This window comes from Trichosurus vulpecula, chromosome 7 (assembly GCF_011100635.1).
Source record: "Trichosurus vulpecula isolate mTriVul1 chromosome 7, mTriVul1.pri, whole genome shotgun sequence".
Taxonomy (NCBI): Eukaryota; Metazoa; Chordata; class Mammalia; order Diprotodontia; family Phalangeridae; genus Trichosurus; species Trichosurus vulpecula.
In genome coordinates, this window is record NC_050579.1 from 157,418,874 (window position 1) to 157,441,292 (window position 22,419).

At 40.2% G+C, this 22,419-nt stretch overlaps 1 protein-coding gene across 1 annotated transcript; it reads left to right on the forward strand.

Moving 5' to 3' along the window:
* Window positions 1-968: 968 nt before the first annotated feature.
* On the forward strand, window positions 969-17,136 carry ZBTB24 (zinc finger and BTB domain containing 24). Its single transcript, XM_036769185.1, has 7 exons — window positions 969-1,245; window positions 3,426-4,411; window positions 5,786-5,953; window positions 6,337-6,420; window positions 7,109-7,192; window positions 14,162-14,243; window positions 14,855-17,136. The coding sequence occupies exons 2-7, from the start codon at window positions 3,454-3,456 to the stop codon at window positions 15,438-15,440; spliced, it is 1,962 nt and encodes a 653-aa protein (XP_036625080.1). The 5' UTR covers window positions 969-1,245; window positions 3,426-3,453; the 3' UTR covers window positions 15,441-17,136.
* Window positions 17,137-22,419: the final 5,283 nt, after the last annotated feature.

Sequence of the window (22,419 nt, forward strand, 5' to 3'; positions counted from 1 at the left end):
CAGCCATTGGGGTACTGCACCACAAATCAATGGCCACGTGTTGGGGGCTTATATAGGATATGTGGGGGTACAGGGCAGGGGAACAGGAACAAAGGTCCTGGCTGATCAAAAGATTCAGTCAGGTTATTGCACTAGTGGGATAATCTCATTTACATTCCTTGGTGGAGTCACGGAGCCCCAGGGATATCTGCTAGAAAGGGTCGGTCAGGTTATCCTTGAGTGGGATGGTCCTATCTACTGACATTCCTTGGTGGAGTCATGGAGTCCCAGGGGGTTTGCTAAATGCCAAAGATATCGGAGTCCATTCTTTCTGCGGGTGCTTATCAGTAGGTAGGGATTTCTCAGGGGTTCCTAATTTTCCCTGCATTACAGTTTGACTAGGGGCCGGAGGCACGCAGCCCACCCCTGTCCATCCTTCAGGGTAACTTGCTGATTCAGCTAACCTGGCTTGCCTGCCAGCCACTTAGCCTGGCACATAGTAGGCGCTTAATACATGTATGCTGAATTAAACTGAAATTAAATTGACTGTGTGTTAGTCTTACGTGTGTTTAACTCCAGTCTGGGCGACCTTGGCCTAAACTCTCCATGCTTAGGACTGTAACAGAGATGTCCACCTGTCTGCATGGGTAGAGGGAGTTTGGTCACCTGGAAGTATCTTATAGTAATGAAATCACAGGTCTAGTCCCACCCTATCCCCAAGTCTATGATGATCACTCCACTGTGACCACAAGACATTCAATTAGCTCCCTGTCCGAAGCTTCTGTAAACTTTGCAAACATGCCCGACAGACGTTCGCTGGGCTCTGCGCCCATGCGCCCTGCGCACATGCGCCCTGGAAGCCCAGAGCGCGCTCCCGACGCCGGCCCCACCCCTCTCCGAGCTGGAGCCAGGCCCGAGAGACTCGGGCCTTTTTCGGGGGCGGCACGTGCTCGCGCCGGAGACGTCATGACGCACGCACGCACGCTCGAGGGAGGGGGCGCGCCGCTACTTCCGGGGTTGTGAAGCCGGGACGCTGGTTCTCCGGCCGGCTGAGCGGGTGGCTGCTGTGGAGGTGTGAGGAGTGAGACTCGGGGTGCCCCGGGGTCGGGGTCTGCCCTGGCTGCCCTTTTGCCGGCGTCCCCGCTGCGGGGAGGGGCGGGCCCCGGCTGAACTAGCCTTCCCCTCATTCTCGGGAAGGCAACGGCCCCCACCCCGGCCTCTGGCCTCGTCCGGGTGATCCGCGGCAGCCCCGCTGCCCCAGCCAAGGTAACCTGCTCACCCCGGCCGCCTCCGCCTCCGTCTCCTCCGTCCCCTCCGGGCCCCTGGGTCCCTGCCGCGCCTCCTGGCGACCGACACCTGCACCTGGGGTTCGGAAGCTGTCAGTGAGCGGGGCCCAGCGCGGGTGACGTCAGCCTGCTCCCCCCCCCCGCCATTTTTCTGAGTCTCGTAATTGATGGGAATCATTACTTATTTCTATAAAGTACGAGGCACGACCAGCAGGTACTCAGATACGGCCTGGGGTCATAAAGCCGGAGCTACAAGGGACATAGGGCCGTCTCGTTTTACTAAGGAAGGTAATCTGAGGCCGAGAGAGACTAAGCGAGATCACGCAGGCACTAAAGTAGCATTCGAACCCAAGACCTCTGACTACCGGGCCAGGCTCTTTCTGGTGTACTAACCACCTTGTCATTTTCAACTGTGAAATTATGGAGTTGTGCTGCTTTCCAGCCTGAGGTCCCTGAACTTTAAAACAGAATTAATAACTGTATTCCTCTCTCATTGGCTTTCTTTGTAATCCGGTGTGTTTTATTTTACGCATTTAAGAAATATTCTGAGATATCGAGGTAACATTTTAAGAAGGGAATCCTATGGCATACCAGATCGCCAAAGGAGTCCATGATACCAAAAAAGAACCCTTGGACTAGATGTTCTTTAGGGTCATCTCCGACTCTTTATATTACATTATACTCCACAATTTAGCTGTGTAAAAAGAGAGACCTGAATTCCAATTCTGCCTCTGAAGGCTTGTTAACCTTTTGCAAATTGCTTAATGCTCCAGGCAACTCAAGATGCAGAGGGAATGCCCTTTCAAGAGGTCCCTGTGTTGATGAGATCATAGGTCAAGTCAAACCAAAAATCCAGTGTTTTTTTAATACGCATTTGTTTCTAAAGTGAAATTGTGTACCTTTTGAGCTCCTTATCCATGCCCTACCAGACTGTTATCTTACAAACTGCATGATTGTCATGCTTATAACAGAGAACTGAAAAACCAGAGTTATATAACCCTTATTACAATGATTGATGGAACTAGAAGAGATCTTGGAGGCATCTTATTCACCCCTGTGATTTTACTAAGGAAACTGAAGTACAAGGATTAAAATAATGATTTACCCAAAGTCACCCAGCTAAGTTAATGGCAGAGCCAGGACTAGAATGGAACACTACACTCTGACTTTCGGTGTTCTTTTACAAATAGACATTTTAAAATGAAATGTTAATGCTTTTTAAAATGTTTGGTCTTGCATAAAATGTTTAGTTTGCAAAGCACTTTCTTCACAACGACCCTATGAGGTAGGTAATTTAGATGTTACCCCATTTTACACAGGAAGAAACTTAGATTAAGAGGTTGTGGTTTGTCAATAACTGTGTTGCTAGATAAGAATCTGCAAAAACATTTTAATTCTAGTCTTCTGAGTTCAAATCCAGTTTTCCATTCACTCTGCTATAAACTACCTCTCGTGAGTTTAAAAAGTATTGAATTTAGAGCCAGGATCACCTGGGATCAGATACCACTTCTAACTTTTACTACGTGTATAACCCAGAGTTAATCACTTCTGTGTGCCTCAGGCAATTTCCTAGGATTTACCTACTGTGGTATAATTCACTATGACATTTAGCCTCTTTAGAAACATCAAGTTCATTTCCCTTTTACAGGAATCCAAATCGTTAGGGTAGTAATATAAGGCTGGAGACTTGATGTCTGTCACCAGAATGTCAAAGTTTGTTTGAGAAAAAATTGTATTGGTTATTCATGAGCACCTTTGAATTTTTGCATTCTTTCTGTGGGGTTAAATAGTCTGTCCTGTTTTCATTTTGCTTTGTTGAACTGAACTGTTGTACAGGAACAGGAGTCCCTTTTACCTGCATCAGTAAAGACTTACATTAAGCTATATTCTGAGGTTTCCAAAAGAAACAGCAGATTGGGGCCAACTGAGCCAGAGAGATTATTGAGAGGGCCCCAGGACTAAAGTCTGGATAAGCCCTGTTGTAATATGCATTATAGGAGGAAATTTTCACCCTTGGAATCAGGATGACAAACTCACAAATTTACATAGTTTTGCTTCCTGCTGTTGTATAGAGAAAATGTGACCATTTCATTTTTGCCTTCTGGTAAATTTACCAAAGCCTGCGTTTTATTTTTAAAGCATCTTTTTTTCCTTGCATAGGTTTAGACCCTTTTGGCTTGAAACAAAAATGGCAGAAGAAACTCCAGTGTCTTCTGAGAAGCTCATTGTCCATTCAGAGGCTCACAGTGGTACCATTTTGGCTAATTTTGAGGAACAAAGGAAAAGAGGCTTTCTCTGTGATATCACTCTAATAGTGGAAAACGTACATTTCCGGGCCCACAAAGCTTTACTTGCTGCCAGTAGTGAGTATTTCTCAATGATGTTTGCAGAAGAAGGGGAGATAGGCCAGTCAATATATATGCTGGAAGGTATGTTAGCAGACACATTTGGTATACTGCTGGAATTTATCTATACAGGTTATCTTCATGCCAGTGAAAAAAGCACAGAACAAATATTGGCTACTGCTCAGTTTTTAAAAGTATATGACTTAGTAAATGCTTACACTGACTATCAAAGCAATCATAGCTCAGCAAATCCAACCTCTTTGGCTACTGGTGGAGCTCCAGTAGTTGTTATTTCTAATAAGAAAAATGATGATCCTCCCAAGCGAAAACGAGGAAGACCAAGAAAAGTAAAAAATTTGCAAGCAGTAAAACCAGAAATGGCTTCCCTTGAAGACATCCAGCTTAGAGAGAATAATTCTGTTCAAAATAAACAAAACTCTATGGCAAAAACAGTAGAAGGAAGCAATAGTATAATAGATGAACAGATCCCAGTAAGAGAAGTGGAAGAATCTGAGCGTGCCTGTGGGTCTGGCGCTGTGGAAATGCCAACAGAAGAAGATGAGAACTGTGATCCTAAGTCCCAGGATGTTCAAGGCAGTCAGAGTCGCTACAGCAAGCGTAGAATTCAGAGGTCTGTTAAACTTAAAGATTATAAACTTGTTGGGGATGAAGATGATCAATATTCAGCAAAGAGAGTATCTGGAAGAAGAAAACACACTGGTTCTGAGGCTCGCTGTAAAGAGTGTGGCAAGGTGTTTAAGTACAATCACTTTTTAGCAATCCATCAGAGAAGTCATACAGGTATAATGCTTTTTTGGTGTGTTGAAATTTTGTGTTTGTTTAATTCCTTATACCCTGCATTTGACTGATTAGTTGAGAATGTTAGAAACTTTGTTTTTGCCAAAGCTAACCCCTTTGTGTCAAAGGCTACTTCTGGGGCCCTACTGTATCAGTCATCCTGTCTGACAGCTTTAGTATCTCTGATACCTTCCCTCGCATAGGCATGTGTCTCTGTATCCTAAAAGATTCATCCTTTGATCTTCAGTAGGATAGAAGCTTCTTGAGGGAATAATAACTTACGTGTGCTAGGCACTTAATACATTGTTGGTTGAATTTTATTGTTTGACCCTGACAACCATTTACCTCTTCCCCTTCACTGCTAAGCTCTAGAAAAGTTTTCGTTGACTGTTTCTACCGCATCACCGCCCACCCATTCCTCAGTCCCTCTTATTCTGTGTAAAGTGTTCTGACAAGGATAGCCAGTGAGCCCCAGCAAACACTTCTTAGTCCCCGTCCTCCTCAACCTTTCTACACAATTTGAATCCTATTGATCACCCTACCTCTGATGGTTTTTTCACTTATTTTATCATGGGGGTAGTTCCTTCTTGGTCCCTATTACTGATCCCTTGGCTTCTTTCTGCTTCCAAGTGTGGGCTTCTCTCAAGGCTGTGTACTAAGTCCTCATGTCCATGTGTTCTCTCCTTCGACCATTTCATCAATTTCCATAGCTTCAATTATCACTTAGGATCAAAGTAGAATAGGACCTTTGAGATCCAGGGACTTAGAACTGCATCTCTTAATGAACCATCTTCTCTTTTGACAGTATAATTGGTCCCTGCGTTGATCAGAGTTTTGAAGTCTTTCAAAATTTTTTTCTTTTCCATTATTGCCATCATTAGGAAAAGTGGTTTCTGTTTCTACTCCACTCTGCATTTGTTCTTGCACATTCATATGTGGAAGCCTACTGTATTACTAGCTGTTTATTCATCTTACTTTTTCCCTCTCACTGTTCTTCATTTCATAACGTAACAGCTCCGAATTGAGCAATCTTTCCACTACAATGCTACTTCCCCCATCCCCATTGCCTGAAACCAAATGGCCCCCACCCCTCCTTTGACAATTGCTTTTCTTGTCCTTCAAGGCCCCTCTTAGGTGCTAGAGCCCTCAGCTACAAGTGGTCTCTCCTTCCTTCTGTTTCTCACAACTCTGTTTTATCAGCCTACTAGACCAACCTCCTTGAAGCTTGGTCTGGGTTTTTTTTTCCTTTTGTTTTGCTTTACTTTTTCCCCATTTTTGTATTCCCAGTGCTTAACAGAGTATCTTGTGCCTGGTGGATACTTAAATACATGTTTGGATTTAATGTTTTATGTTCTCTTATTTTTGGACTTGCTCTAGGAGAACGACCTTTCAAATGTAATGAGTGTGGAAAAGGTTTTGCCCAGAAGCACTCATTGCAAGTTCACACAAGGATGCACACAGGGGAACGGCCATATACCTGTACTGTTTGCAGTAAGGCTTTAACTACAAAGCATTCTCTACTGGAGCACATGAGCCTACACACAGGTAACTAACCATACTCGGGGTAAATCAGATTGATACCAAAAAGCCATCTATTTCTTTAGTTAGGATTAAAACTACCTGGATTCTCTGACCCCAAGCTTTACCATAATGTCTTTCTGTCTTCTGAAAATGTAATAATGTCTTTCATATTGTCCCCAAGCCCCCCAAAAAATTTCTGTTTTAAGCCTCCATAAATTCTGCCTGACATTATTGAGCATGATGGTGTAATTGAGAATCACTTTCCCTGTTAGATGAAATGGGCTTTCCCCAGTAGTGAGTGTATGTTTTCCTTTTCCTTCCTGAATTTTATTGCTTACACAAAGTTAATTTTCTTTTTTCTACCTCCTTCCCTCTTCCCCCACTTTTCCCCTCATACCCCCACCCAGGACAGAAGTCTTTTACCTGTGATCAGTGTGGAAAGTATTTCAGCCAGAAAAGACAGCTGAAGAGTCATTACCGAGTCCATACAGGTACAAGGGTTTGGGGGGAAGTCTGGATTGGTGAAGTGAGGGAAAAATAACACAGCTCTAGTAACTAAAACAGAATTAAGTAAATAATAAAGTAGAATTTGTATTTGTGTCCAAAGAAATCTGAGTTAGCTCCCGCAATATTAGGATTCTGTACTGTAGTATGCTCTACTGTTCCTCTTCTGTGTTTTTAGCCCCTTCCAGCTTTAAAGGGTACCGTAAATTTGTTCACTTCTTAGGCCTTAGTTGACTTCGTATGGCTTATCTCTTTTATTAGTTCACCAAAACATATTATCTAGATCATAGGGCAGGGGCAGACAAATAGTAACTTCCCAAAGAGTCCCCTGTAGCTCTTAGCCCCTGTTGTTTCTGTCCTTGATTTATTTGTTTGAGAATGGTGAGGCCATTGGCCTTGGCCCCTCCCAGGTTTCAGAGAGGAAAGGTGGAAGAAGTTAGGCAGAGTAAAGGGCAGCTCAGCTTGGAACATTAGTGGACTCAGCATGCTATTTAACTGAAATAAAGCGTGAAGAAGAATAAATAGAATTATTGCAGAAATAATCAATGAAAACCATTGTTTGTTAAAGTATTATATTAAAGTGGTTATTTTGCAGGAAAGTGCTTTAACACAGATCACTGAAGAAATACAGGGGAAACATACATGCACTGACACTTTTTTTATTATTGCGACAAGGCCATTCATTACCGGAATGTAACCACTGTCATCGCAAATTCATGGATGTATCTCAGTTAAAGAAACATCTAAGAACACACACAGGTAATGTGAATACATGACATGTTTTGTTGGAATAGATAATCAGCCTTATTTAGTGGGTAGGGTGCTGGACTTGGAGTTAAGAAGACTTAGGTTCAAATCTTTCCTCTGATGTAGTCTGATCAGGGGCAAACCACTTAATCTTGTTAATCCCTAGTTTCCCCATCCCTAAAATAGGCATAATACCTGTACTACCTAACTTTCAGGTTTCAAACATCCAACCTTGACAAACTGCCAAAATTCTGGTCACCTCTGTCTATAGAAAAGGGTGGGATTTTTGTTTGTGTGTTTTAATGTAAGTCTTTCTGTAAACTCAGTAGTCCTCTAAGAATATATTTACTTTAATCATCATTTTATTGAATAGTTTGTTTTAAAGTACATATTGAGTTTAGTCTACTTCCTTTATGGATTTGTGATTTCATCTGTTTGGGTACTCTACTTCTGACAGATTGTAACTACCTTCATCCAGAAATGTGACTCTTAGTAGATGATCTTTGTTATTTCCTATAGTCAAAGAAATTCATCACCTCATGGCCAGCCTTCTGGTAGATGAGCATCTTTAAATCTAGTTAAGCTGGTTCTTAGGCAGCATGTAGGCATGTTCAAAGTTCTAGTTCAAAGGCTCATGTTCAGCGTCTTTTCAGCCCCATAAGACCTGCCGGAACTTGTTCTCTGCTCTATAGCCCTTCAGAGGCCCATCGTCAGATCACCTCAACACCTGGATGAGGTGTTAAAAATAGGACTTTCATGGAGGCCTGAAAGCCACAAGATAATACAAATGATAGCCAAGTCATTGTCCCGCCTAGAGCACTTTCCACATTTGACATGGTTACCAAGATGTTTGGGAAAGAAGAGGGAAAAAACAGCTGACTATCAAAGTTAGTTTAGGCAGTAAGAATCGCTCAAATAATTTTTCCCCCTAGAAACAACACTTCTTGTTACTCAGTAGTTGAGCTCATAGTGAATTTTTGTAGTCAATTTAAATCTGATATGTTTTTATTATTGACACTGACCTTTAAAAAAACCAACCAACAGATTTTGGATACTAATTTGATCCCAAGTCCTGTTGAACCTTTGAAAATGCCTCATATCTCCATCCTTTCTCTACTCCTGCTGCTGCAACTCTAGTACAAACCTACCTCATCTCAAACTTGTACTACCACAGTAGCCCCCTAACTTGAAGTCTGCTTACAGCCTTTTACTCTCTGGTCCATACCACATACTGACATCATATTTATCTTCCTAAGACACTGGGTTTTTGGTTTGATTTGGGGGGTGAGGGGGGCTTGTGGGGGGCAGGGTATGGTATGGTATAGTATAGTATATAAGGGGTGGAGGGAGCACTGGTCTTTCCTAGGTCTTAATCCTAGCCCAAGCACTTGTGTGACTTTGCACAAGTCAGCTCTCTGGATCCCCTTTAGCTTCATTATCTTTAAAATGATAAGTTTGGACCACATGATCTCAAAGCTCCCTTCTAACGTTTTATAAACTGCCAGCCTAGGCACAACCAATCTATCCTCCCTGAGCCTGCTTTTATTAATCTATAAAATAGGGAGGGAGAGATAATCCCCAAGTTGTGAATTAAGTGAACATTTAGTGATATATAAATGTCATTTGTTATGTCACTCCTTTCCTTAAAAAATAAAATAAACTGCCATTGGCTCCCCATTCCTTACAGGATAAAGTCCAGATTTAGCATAGAATTCTCAGAATCTGAGTTGGAAGTGACCTTGAGAGGTGTCTACTATAACTAAGACCTGAACAGGACTTCCCTATACAACCTACTTAGTGAGTGACTGTTTATATAAAACCTAAACCTGTCTCTGCAGCTTTGACCCATGGCTCCTAGTTCTCCCTTCTAAGGCCACGAAGAATAAGTATATCCTTTTTCCATGTGACAGACCTTCATATATTATATGGGATGATAGACCATAGGATCACAGATCTGAGAAAACTGGCCCAAAGAAGTTCATGCTTATATACTGTTTGCATCTTTATAATCAGACTTAAGCCTCTCCATCTACCTTTATTTCACTATATTTATTATCTGAAAATTAACTCATCTTTCTACCTAAATTCTCCTGTCTCCCAAACTTCGTTATTTCTGTCACAGGCACCACTCTCACTCCTGTATCTCAGGTTCATAATCTTGGCATTGTCTTGGACACCTCACTCTCCTTCCCCCCACATATCCATTCAGTTGCTAAATGTTGCCATTTCTACCTTCACAACATCTCTCAAATACAACTCTTTCTGTCTCCTCCTGCATCTACTACCTTACTTCAAGCCCTCATCTGTTCTCACCTCAATCATTGCAGCTGTCTCCTAATTGATCCTCCCACATCAAGCCCCTCCCTACTCTGGTTTGTTCTATATACATCTACCAAAATAATTTTTCTTAAGAATAGATCTGTTCATGTGATGTCCCCTATTCACCAAGTTCCAGTGACTTCCTTTTAACTCAGATAAAATATAAATTCCTGTTTAGCTTTTAAAGCCTGACACAACCTGGCCCTAATCTATCTTTCCAGCCTTATTACACATTCACCATCCTCCCACACTGCAATCCAGCCCAACTGACTTTCTCTCTCCTCATAACACTCATCTCCCATCTCCATGCGTTTGTGCTGGCTGCCCTCCATGTTTAAAATGCACTCTCTCCTTACCTCCACCTCATAGAGTCTTTTTCTTCCTTTAAGACAGAGCTCAGGCAGCATCATCTGCATGAAACCTTTCCTGATTTCTACCTCCTACCCCCAACTACCACCCTCCCTCCCGAGCTGCCTTTTATTTAATTATTTAATTTATATTCTTATTTAGTAACTTTATGCTATACATATTTTTTACATTTACTTATCTCTTCCATTGAAATATATGCTTATTTTGAGTAACGATTGTGTTTCATGCTTGGTACTAGTATCCCCAGTGACTGGTACATAATAGGCTCTTTTTTTTTTTGAGCAGGGGAGGCAGGGCAGTTGGGGTTAAATGACTTGTCCAAGGTCACACAGCCAGTAAGGGTATCAAGAGTCTGAGGCCAGATTTGAATTCAGGTCCTCCTGACTCCAGGGCTGGTGCTCTATTCACTGCACCACCTAGCTGCCCCCATAATAGGCTCTTAAACACATGTTGATTGGTTGTGTCACATACACTCCCCATGATTCCTCCTGTTCTCTTTCACTATCCTCCAGACCTCATGCTTATTCTCAATGTCAAGTTTTTCTTCTTATTCAAATCATATTTTCAGCTCACTTTGATCTTTCTTCCCTAAATTCCTGTAGTACCTGTTGTCTGCACCACACATTTTCATTTTGTCATACACTCTCTTGTGTTATTACCTAGCTGTTTCATGTGTGTGTCTTCTCTCCAGCAGAAATGTAAACTGAAGACCAAGAATCTGGGTTCCTTCACAATCCCTCAGCACCCAGTCCACATGCACGAAGTAGCTGCCCAGAAATTGCTTGTTACGTTAATTCACATGTCAATAAATTCAGGGCAATATCAGTATTTAGCCCTGTTCTCCAGAGCAAACTTATTCAGTGCATTCTGTATGTTATTGTGTAGGGAAATCCTTCATGATTTTACATGAGAGTAGAAGAATTTGGTTTTCATATTTTGCTTTTCTCTCTCCTCTTCCTAATAAGAAAGCACCAACCACATTCCTCACTACATGACTGAAGTGAGTGCAGTTAGCTCTCAGCTGCTGAAGAAAAAAGAAATCAGCTAGTTTTCTTATACTGTGAACATTTTTCCTCTTCTAGTTCCATTGTGTAATAGAAGATTTTCTTCTCACATATTTGCATCCAGATTGACTTGACTAGATAAAACACACGTAGGAAAGAAGACTATATCTCAAAAACTGAATAGAATTTGTAAATACTTAAAACCATGACCTGTGAACCATATGAATGGACTACGGGAAGGGGATGATTGCTTTCTTCTCAATTTCTTAAATAAAGAAAGCAATCTCAGGATCTGCATGAGGGCCTAAGGGGGGAAGGAGACTAGAAATCATCAGTAGCCCCAACTGACATTCAGTTCTGGCCCTGTAAAACCAAACAGCAAAAAGGGCAGGACCCTAGGATGAATCAAGGGAGTAATGAATGGATAATGCAGATTTAATTAGGAAGAGCTTCCTCTGCGCAGACTACATGGGAAAATGTTTAGCCTGAACTGTCACAGAAATGTATTTTTTAATGTAATACTTATTTTTAGCCTTTTTTGGTTTTTTTTTTAATTGAGTTCCAAATTCTTTTCCCCACCCACTGAGAAGACAAGCCATATGATATCAATTATACATGTGAAACCATGCAAAACCACAGAACTGTATTGAAAAGAAAGATTAGCCAGCTGTCCCTGCTCTTCACCTTGAATGAAATTATGTTTAATGTGTGTTAAATGTTAACTATTTTATCTGAAATATTTTGTTCACAACTACTTAAGTTTTGTAATTCTATGGATAATTAAGGAAATATCAAAATTGTTTCCTTAAGATCAAAATTCTTCAAGGGCAGAGAAAGTCATTGTTTAGTGCAGTTTATGAACTGGTACTAAAAATGCCTGCTAGAGCATAAACTCTGTGAGAGTGTATACGGTACGTGCTATTTATTATCCCCTTTCCCCATGGTGCAGTGTTCTGTACACTGTAGACACTTGATAGATAATTGAATGATTTTCCCCACCCTGGTGATGCCATTCTCGTCTATAAAAATTTAGGTTTGGGTTTTGGTCAATAATAACAGTCAACGATCTCTTGATCTCTTTTGCCACCAGCAAGATTAAGTAATATTCTAAATGACACTGATAGTTGTTTTTTCCCCCATTTTTGTTGCTGTCAGTTGTTTGTTTTTTAAATAGATTGGGGAGGGGGGAAGGAGGGAGAGAATTTGGAATTCAATTTTTAAAAAATCAGTGTTATTCAAATAGCTTGGTGAAACTGATCCATTTTTCTTTCTTTTAAAATTAATTTGCTTGCTACATTTTGTTTTATACACCCTAATTTTCCTGTTTCTGTCCCCCTTTCTCCCAGTCTTCTCTTATAACATAAAACTTTTTTAAAAGAAAGAGGAAAAAGAATATTCTGCAAAAGTGATCAATACATTGAAAAATTATATTACTTACAGTGTTCCACACTTCTGTGCCCCCCACTCCCATTGTACTATTCAAAGGAGTTAGGGGAAGTATCTTATCATAGATCTTCTTCAAAGCCAGACTTGTTCTTTGACATTCTGCAGCATTAATTTTTATTGTTTTATGGTAGTGGTTCTTTCATTTACATTGCTGTAGTCATCATGTATATTGCTTTCCTGGTTCCGCTTACTTCACTTTGTATCAATTAATATAAGTCTTTGCTGCTTTGTAGTAATCAGATTCATAATTTTTTACATGGTAATATTCCATTACATTCTTTTATCAAAATGTGTTTAGCCATTTCCCAGTTGATGGGCATCTACTTTGTTTCCAGTTCTTGCTAGCACAAAACATGCTAATTTTGGTCTATATATGGAGCCTTTCTTTTTGATAATCAGGGTTTTTTTTCCCCTAAGTAGTTTATGTTTTCAGGTTTATTGATCATTGGATTACTGAGTTCCATTATTTCTGATGCTCCCTTATCTAGTCTGTTCCAGATTATCAAAGACGACAAAAGATGGTGATAGCCCACATTGGAGGGGATATGGAAGGACAAAAACACTAGTTCAGTGTTGGTAGAACTGCAAACTGTTCCAGACATTCTGGAAAGCAGTTTGGAATTATGCAAATTGAGTGACTAAAATGTCAATACCCTGTGACTCAGAGCTACTTTTTGGCCTAAAGGAGGTCAGTGAATCAAAGAAAGAGTTCATCATCAAAAGAATATTTACAGCAGCACTTTTTGTAATAGCAAAGAATTGAAAACAGAGTAGATGCACATGAGTTTGGCAATAGCTAAACAAGTTATGATACGTGAATGTTGTAGAATATTACTACATGGTCAAAATATAGAGAAACATGGGAAGACATATGAATGGATGCAAAATAAAAGTAAGCAGAACCAGGAAAACATTATGAACAGTGATGACAGTAACAAAATGCAACAACTGAAACTGAACATGATGAAACTTTAATGACTAAGTTTGATCCCAGAGAAGAGAAATAAGTTACTTTCTTTCCCTACCTTTTTTTTTGTGCGGGTGGAGGACTGAATAAAGGGTACATATAATGTCAGACTCTTTCAACCTGATAGCTTTGCTGAGCTGCTTTTTTTTCTTTTCTTTTTTCTTTATTATAAGGGATGACTCTCTGGGAGAGGGGAGGAGAAGGATATACGTTGGGAAATACAGGTGATACAAAAACAAAACATATCAATGAAAGTATATTTAAAAAATAAAACATTATGGGGGAAAAAACGTTGCCAATATTAACAAAGCCCACATGAAATAAGATTAAGTTTTTGTCTTCCGAAACAGAAGAAATGACAAATGACCCTTTTGATAACACAAGTGAATAAATATTTCCAGAATTTGTTCAAGTGTTAGACATGAGACTGTGGATTTGAGATTATCCCTGCTTAGATTTTTACTGCCTTCAAATCTTCAGTGCTGTGGCCATTAACAAAAGCACCCTGACAAGGAGGGGAAAAGTGTTTTTCCTACCTGTAATTAAGTGTGAAGAGAGAGATCTGAAAATAGAGGAATCAGATATACTATACAGCTTTAAGCTATTAACTACAGTAAGATTTGGGACACTCTGTATATTGTCATGAGTTGTCATGTCTCTTTATTAGTCTCTTCAACTAATAGTTTCATGGGCAGGAATCATATCTCTATGTTCTAATTGTCTTGTATCCTCCACAGTACCTACAACACTTAAGGAATGATTTTAATGAATGCTTGTTGAAGCTTGTTTGCCTTTTGCAAAATCTTTTTATTCTTGGTGATAGAGTTGCTTGGGCTATAAATATATTTCACAATATTTCTCTCTTTTTTCTTAAAGGTGAAAAGCCATTTACTTGTGAAATCTGTGGCAAATCTTTTACAGCAAAAAGTTCTCTTCAGACACACATCAGAATACATCGGTATGATTTTTTCTGATATTTATCATATATAGAAGCCTTCTCCTGAAAATATTACTCTAATAGGATTTTTCATCAAGTATTTTAATATCATATTCTGTCTTTTCAACAATGAAATCCTAAATTTTGTTTGCAGAAATACTGCCAATTAGTTCAAAACTTAAACCTGCAATAAAAAATTTAAGGGTGCATAGAATATTTTTATTCAATCAAATTAAACTGGATTACTGTCATTTTTTGAATATACACATTTGGGGATTGCTATATTATAGTAACATTAATCATATTCGTGCAGCTCTATAAACACATGGATTTTCTCTATGAGTTAAAGATATGATGTTGCATTTCCTGTAACCTTGACATTTTAACAGTAAGGAGATAATCTCATCCAACATACTTATTTTTTAGAAATGAGGAGCCTGAGAGAAGTTAAGAGAGTTGTCCAAGGTCACACAGTGGCAGAGGCAAGATTAGAACCTGTGCCTCCTGCCTCTTAGTCAAGTACTGTTGGGGCTACAGCGTGTTGCCACCCTAAAAATTCAAACTCAATTATGAGAAACATTTTTTAAAATGTAAATTTTTTATATGTGTGCGTTTTGGTTTTTTTTTGACAGAGGAGAAAAGCCATATTCTTGTGGCATATGTGGGAAATCCTTCTCTGATTCCAGTGCTAAGAGGAGACACTGTATATTGCACACAGGCAAAAAGCCTTTTTCCTGCCCCGAGTGTAATTTGCAGTTTGCACGCTTAGACAACTTGAAGGCTCACTTAAAAATCCATAGCAAAGAAAAACCCTTTCCAGAAGCTCCTAATGCTCCCAGCAGCAGCAACACAGAGGAAGTGAGGAATATTCTCCATCTCCAGCAGTATCAACTTTCCACCTCTGGAGAGCAAGAAATTCAACTCCTCGTAACAGACTCAGTCCATAACATCAATTTCATGCCTAGTCACAGTCAAGGAATCAGCATTGTCACAGCGGAAGGCACCCAGAACATGGCAGCTGACCAAGCTGCTGACCTTACAGTGCTTACCCAGCAGCCAGAACACCTGCAGGGTTTGATTCTTTCAGCTCAGCATGACCAAACGGAGCACATCCAGAGTCTCAATATGATGGACAGCCAGATAGAAACCTCACCGACTGAGCAGGTGCATATAATCACCCTGTCCAAGGAAACCCTGGAGCATCTTCATGCTCACTGAGAACCAGCTGAGGAACTTAGAAGTGGCCCCTTCATGTTCAGCTCAGCACATGCAGCAGACCCAGGGATCAAGCTGACAGGCCAGGAGATGCTGTGTGGCCCAGCCCTCACAGCTTAATGAACAGTTCAACAGAAGTATAATTCTATGAGAGTTACGTTAATCTGATGTTTGTCCATAAGCTGACAATGCTGTGATAATGACATTTGAAGTCAGGCTTTCTGATATTGACTGGTTGGTTCTGATATGCAAAGTTGTTTTCATCCTTTCAGATACTAGTAAAGTAATATTTATAATGCTTTACATTCAGAGCTGTAAAGTGGCTTGAACTTACTTGCTTTGAACTTATTATGTGACTTGAACTGACCTGTTTGGTGATATTGGTGAAAAACTTTCGCCTTTATTCCATCTCTTAGGTCTTGGATTTTCACTCAGGTGCTCTATTATAATGAAGGCAATTGTGACTTGTATGTGGGAGTTGAAATTCACACCCTTGTGCTATATTTCCAATCTTCAGGATGACGGTTCTGCTAAATGTATTTTGGGTCTTTGATGAACTGCAAAAGTCAGTCACATGTTAGTTTAAATTGGACATATTTGTTGGTTTTGCTTCCTTGTTACTGATGAATACAGAATTGCCACTAAAAGCTAAAAAGTGCTATGTATGTCAAGCCTTCATAATACGTTAAGGAGTACATTCTTTGACCCTCTGACACCAAAGAATTAGTAACAGTCTTGTACTTGAATTATTTCATGATTCTGTAAGTCTACTACATTCAGCATCCAAACAGTCAGAAAACTAAAAGAACATATGTGTAAGTTTTCAGAGGGAACATATTCTGAACAAATGGATGTATTTCTTAAAAGTAATATTCAGAGAATGCTGTGGGATGAGTACAGATTTCAGCCTACTGTTTTTCATCTTCATTACTCTACAATGATACTTGATATTCTTGAAGGGTCTTCCAAATCATTAGAAAGGTGATATGAAATCTAATGTATGTTACCACATTCTCATTGTCTGAAATCCAATTTAGACTAAAGGAAAATTCACACAAAAGTTAGACATAATTTTTTTAAATGTCTTTTAATGATTCAAAGAGCAGTTTTCCTTTCTTTGGACCCCTGCTAAGCCTTACACAATTAGTAACCACTTTGTACTTTTAATGATTTTCCAATTGAGTCATCATAGAAATATTAAATTGTGTTGGGTATAATCTTTAGTGCTGTATATTTTGGTTATACTTTTCTGTTGGATTAATTAAGGGTTCTTGAGAAAATCCAAGGATATAATTTGGTTATTTACAATTTAATTGTGGGACAGAATAGGAAAATCAGACACTCAAATACTGGGCATAGTTCATTCAAGGTGGCTTTTGCATTAGTTCCTAGTTTTTAAGTATCCCTGATTTCTAGCCTTCAAATATGTGTTTTGGAAGTCGAAGTAATGGTGTTCTTCAGGTTTGTTGAAGAATCACAGCTCATTTTTACATATTTGATGTGCTGTATTTTTATTATATGGAATTCAGTTTCCAAAGTAATCTATTTTATGTATAATGAGAAGAGCAATGTTACGTGAATTCTAACTAGGCCAAAGGTAGAAGCTAAAGTTTTATAAAGAGTTGTTGACAAAATAGTATTTTGTGTTCTTCCCTGTATAACTTAACCTTGTAAATAAATGAGAACTACTTAACTCATAAACATTTTCAAGCCTTCATTTCTCCAGAAGTTCTATAAGTTGTAAAATCCGAATTTTGTTTATAACTTCATCTAGCATAGTTACTTCTTGGGGGAAAATGAGAAAGTGGTGGTAATTTATAAATCTAGTTTCACAAACTTTATGAAAATGTAAGCAGTTTGAGAGCCTTCTTTGTCCTATATGTACAAAAGGTATCTTCTCATTTTTTGGCCTGGAAAAGAGCAGGAGACATTCCAGCCGTCTTCACATCTTTAAAGCCAGGACCAGGGGTGGAAGTGAAACAAGTAGAACAATTCTAGCTGTTAAAAATTCTCTGGAAGGGGAATGAACTGAGGTAGTGAGTTCCCCACCTGGGAGAGTCTTTTAACTTGAGGCCAAATACTGTATTGGCGCCCAAAATTTGGAAAAAAGAATTACATAAAGTTATTGTACTCAAGTTTTATTCATCATAAAATTCATACAATAATACACTGAAATTCAAGGACCTTCTGCTTATAGCTTTCAGGTATCTTTTGGGCAAGTCTGGTCCCTGTACAAATGCTTAGTCCATTCTGTTTCATGAACCTGAAGCACCAATTATGTCCTCCTTTGAAATCAGTAGCTTCTTTTTTTTCATCAGCAATTCTTGCCTCATGCTGAACCATCTTTGTGGACACAGGAATTCCAATTGCCCTTTGCTCTTCAATCCATATCTTCAGTTCCCTCTCTAAATCAGGCCATTTTGCTGACTTGCCTCTCATGGCCTTCTTCTGCCATGGCGTTTTCAGTACGGTTTCTTCTTCCTACAGCCAGTCTCGGATTGTTTTCTCAGTTGGAGGAGGACCAAACTTACGTTCAGCAGCACGATTTCTATTCACTTTTGCAAACTGGATCACTTTTAACTTGAATTCAGCGCTGTATGAAAATCTTTTTCTGAGCCGTTTCTGGGCGGAAGGTGGCAAAATGTAACTTAATATACCGGTAACAAATGTGAAACAATGAGCGCAATGACAACAAGTGTGAAAAAGTGGGAAATGCCATTAAAAAAAATCTACAACCACTGTGTAAGACGCATCCAGTTTTTAGACCCCAAATTTTTTGGGAAAGGGTGCATCTTATACATGGGGAAATACGGTAACTCTTTGTCAGTTTGAGCTTTCTGAATGTTTTCATCCGAAATGCCTTCTGAGGTTAAGGATCATTTGTAATTATGAGACCAGTTACTAAAGGGGAAGAAAGAACCTGCTCTTTCTAACTCTAGCTTTCCCTTTGCCAGTACACATGTTCTGTTGCTTTTAAATGAAAACCCTTAATGAAGGCAAACCTCACACCCAAAAAAAAAGTGAAATCACGCATCCAGAAGAAGGAAGATATAACAATATAACTGATGCAAAATTTCCAATTATCGGCATGGTAAAATTAGGTGAAATTTTAGAGGGAACTGTATACTTCATGGTATAGATTGCACAGTGTTTCACAGAGACAATTTCAGCCCAAAATTCATTTTGAAATAAGTCTTGAATCTGTGATGAAATATATGGTAACAACTTTCTTAAATATTCTTGAATGTAAGAGGTACAAAGGAGCCTTCTTGGCAGGAGAAGGTCTTCATTTTTTACTTAAGGTTCATGGTTGAGTCACTGTGATGGTACCTTTTCAGAGGAAGTCTGCTGGTTTTTATCATTTATAAAATTAGACTAAAAGATTATCTTGAAGTAAAGGGCTAATCATTGGAAAGACAAGCTTCTTTAAAGATGACTTAATTATATTATAAAGGTTTTTGCCTGTAAAATGCCTAAAAGTTCTTCCATTTCTGCTTCCACAGTTTTGTTTTTCCAAATGAGTCTAGTACAAAATAATAGAATTTCAAAGCTAGGAAGAGGACCTTAGGGGTCATCCAGTCCAGGGGTGGGGAACCTGCAGCCTCAAGGCCACATGTGGCCTTCTAGGTCCTTGGGTGTGGCCTTTTGACTGAGTGTTTTACAGAATGAATCCTTTTGTTAAGAGGATTTGTTCTGTGAAGTTTGGATTCAGTCAAAGGGCCATATTTGAGGACCTAGAGGGCTAATTGCGGCCCTGAGGCCACAGTTTCCCCAGCCCCAATCTAATCCAGCACCTTTGTTTGACAGATGTAGAAACTGAAGCCCAAAGGGTTCAAGTGACCTGCCTGAAGTCACTTAGCTAGTTCATGGCAGAGCTGGACCTGGAATCCAGGTCTCTACTCTCCACTAAGCACCATCCGTTGCTTTTGCAAAAGTAAATTAGAAGTATCTCAAGCCAAGTTATGTAAAACTTTATGCTGTTTTTGGTTTTATAGCTTATCTTCTTTCATTGCATTTTTCTGTGAAGTAAAAAGTTCGTTCCCTTTTTATAAGGTATAGCTAATAACAGAAGAAATTTCATTTTCTATAGGCATCATTTGCCTAGAATGTAAGCATTACAACACAGCCATGTCTGAAAATAAGTACTAGTGGTTGGTCAAAGTATGAATTTGGCAATATTTTTGTCCGTGCTTCTGAATATGGCAGTAGGTTTTGCCATGAGTCCCATTTGCCTCAGTTTTCTCATCTGTCAAATGAGCTGGAGAAGGAAAGGCAAACCACTCCAGTATCTTTGCCAAGAAAACCCCAAATAGGGGCAGCTAAGTGGCACAGTGAGTAGAGCACTGGCCCTGGAGTCAGGAGGACCTGAGTTCAAATTTGGCCTTATATATTCACTAGCTGCGTGACCCTGGGCAAGTCACAACCTCTGCCTGCATGCTTCTTCATCTGTAAAATGGAGATAATAATAGCACCTATCATTGCAAGCTTGCTGTGAGGATCAGATGAGATAATATTTGCAAAGCACTTAGCAACAATGCCCAGCATGTAGTAGATGCTATAAAAATATTTATTCCCTCCCCTCCCTCACACCTGGCTGCCTCAATTTACTCTATCACTCAATCAACAAGCATTTATTAAATCATCTACTATGTGCCAAGCACTAGAGAGAGAAAGACAAAAGTGAGACAAGCCCCTGGACCTCCAGAAGCTCCTAGGAAGCTTCCAACATGTTCATAAATTAATGTAGTATATATAAAAATAAATATCAGGTGATCTGTGGAGTCATTCACCACTGTGGGGAAGTAGTTCTGGAGTGGAACCTCGAAGGGAGCTTAAGGCCCTGGCTGCAAGAGGGAGAGCCTTCCAGGCCTGAGGGGATGGCCTGTGCAAACGCAGCCAAGTAGGAACAGGGAGATGGGATGTCATGGACAGGAAACAGCCAGTGAGCCAGTTTAGCTTGAGAAGCATTGAGGGTGTGAGGGGAAGTAGCATGCAATCAACCTAGAAAGATGGGTTGGAGTCAGACCCTCAAAGGTTTTAAATGTCAAATAGAAGACAATTTGGTTTGGTTTGGTTTGGTTTGAATTTTGTTTCACCGGTCCACAAGACACACTGGGCAGCAAACATGGAAACAACTTGCACATGGTCAAACTGAGTCATGAGCCCAAAACTCTTGTGTTACTTACCTGCTACCACTGAATAATCAGTTCTGAGAGGGAGATGAGATGGGTAAGACTAAATGGCTAATTAGCCATTATTAAGATGAGACTTTGGACTTTGTTTTTAAACTGCATTTATATGGGTGTGCCTGATGCTCTGGGAATTAATTTCAAAACTAAGTCATGAAGCTATGAAGGACTAACTTAGCCTTTATGGAGGAGCCAGTAAAGCTGTCTAGTTGTTCCCCACTTGGGCCCCTGCTTAACTCCTCCTTTAACACCCTCCAAACTGGTAATGGGGCTTTTCCACTCCCTCCTCTCCCACCCTCCTTCTCCCCATCCCCTGCTGCCTTCCCTTCAAGACTAAATTAAGCAAAGCTGCCCTCACTTGGCAGAGCAAAGAGTGTGTGCTTTGTGTGAGCCACAAAGCAAGTAACTCCCACGAAGCCCTGGCTCTGAAAGTGTGAGTCATGGCCCACTGGCCTTGTGATATTCATATTTATCATATGACAGTGTCCACACTTTGAGATAAAGATGTGAGAGATTTTATGGTCCCTGTTGTCACAATGGAAAGAGCATTGGACTGTGTAGTCAGGAAACCTAAATTTCAGTTCTAGCCCTGCCTTATACTTTAAACAATATATTGAACCTTTCTGGGCCTCAGTTTTCCCATCTATAAAATAAGGAGAAAGGACTAGACCATTTTTTTTTCTCAGCAGTTACATTCCAAGACTAAAACCAAACTCCACCTGACATTCAAAGCTGTTTTCTCTGTGACATCCACCCTACTTGTAAAGCTAGGTGTCACTGGTAGATCGCTTTAAGGTTTACAAAGCACTTCACATTCCTTATCTTATTTGATTTTCATGATAGTACACACACAGTAGCGTTCTAATTTTACTAACAAGGAGACAAGCTCAGGTTGTTAACTTGCCCAAGGTCTCATGGCAAAGCCGGGACTCCATCTTCAAACTCGGAATTGGGAGTCTTTGTTCTGTCATCCCCCGGAGGTGGGTGTTTTCTTAAAGCCCACCTTCCATGAAGCAGTGAAGAGATGCTCACTCACTCATTAGCTCCCTGACAGCAGACCCTGCTAGGGAACAACTGTGCCCAAGGCTTCTTGGCTCGGCCTACCTACAGGGATAGAAGGGACCACGAGGAGGCCACACACAGCCTGGGCTAGGGGATGTAAAGCTGCCCAAATATCCTGGTAGGAAAGACCCTGTAATGGTTCAGAGAGAGGAGTTGTGATAACTCGCATTTTGCCTTTGTATGCTTTTTCCTATGGGGCAGATGGTGCAAATATACTGGGATTCGGCTTGATACTTGCTCAGTTCATAATAAGATTAAGATTAAGAGCTAGGGTTAAGATTAAGTTTACTAAAGCTTAAAACTGCATTAAGACTTTTGGGACACCTAGAGGGTTTTTGTTTGTTTTTGTCTTGTTTGGGTGGGGGGGTGGGGGTCTTTTTCGGTATCCTAGTGCGGAAAAGCCTAGGTTCAAATAACATTTCAGATGCTTCTTAGCTGTGTGACCATGGACAAGTAAGTCACTGAAAATTGATTTCCTCATCTTCAAAATTGGGTGTAATGCTTGCACCTACCTCAACATGGTCGTTTTTGAGCAAAGAAAAATGAGTTAGTAACAACCTCTATCCAGCTGAATGGAACCTTTGAGGGTGGGGTGGGGTGGAGGGGGAAGGAGGCAAAGCTGGGCCGTCGGGGTCCTCTCCGCTCCTTTTCCTCCCAATGTCCTTCAATCATCAGAAGCCACGGACTAATATTTGCCCTTCCTACATCATGGGATTTGTTACTGGAAAAGT

Excerpts from the sequence above, each read along its gene's own strand:
- ZBTB24 (XM_036769185.1), top strand. The coding sequence starts at position 3,454 with ATGGCAGAAGAAACTCCAGTGTCTTCTGAGAAGCTCATTGTCCATTCA. Across the intron at positions 4,412-5,785 it reads CCATCAGAGAAGTCATACAG|GAGAACGACCTTTCAAATGT; the intron begins GTATAATGCTTT and ends GACTTGCTCTAG. Across the intron at positions 6,421-7,108 it reads TCATTACCGAGTCCATACAG|GCCATTCATTACCGGAATGT; the intron begins GTACAAGGGTTT and ends TATTGCGACAAG.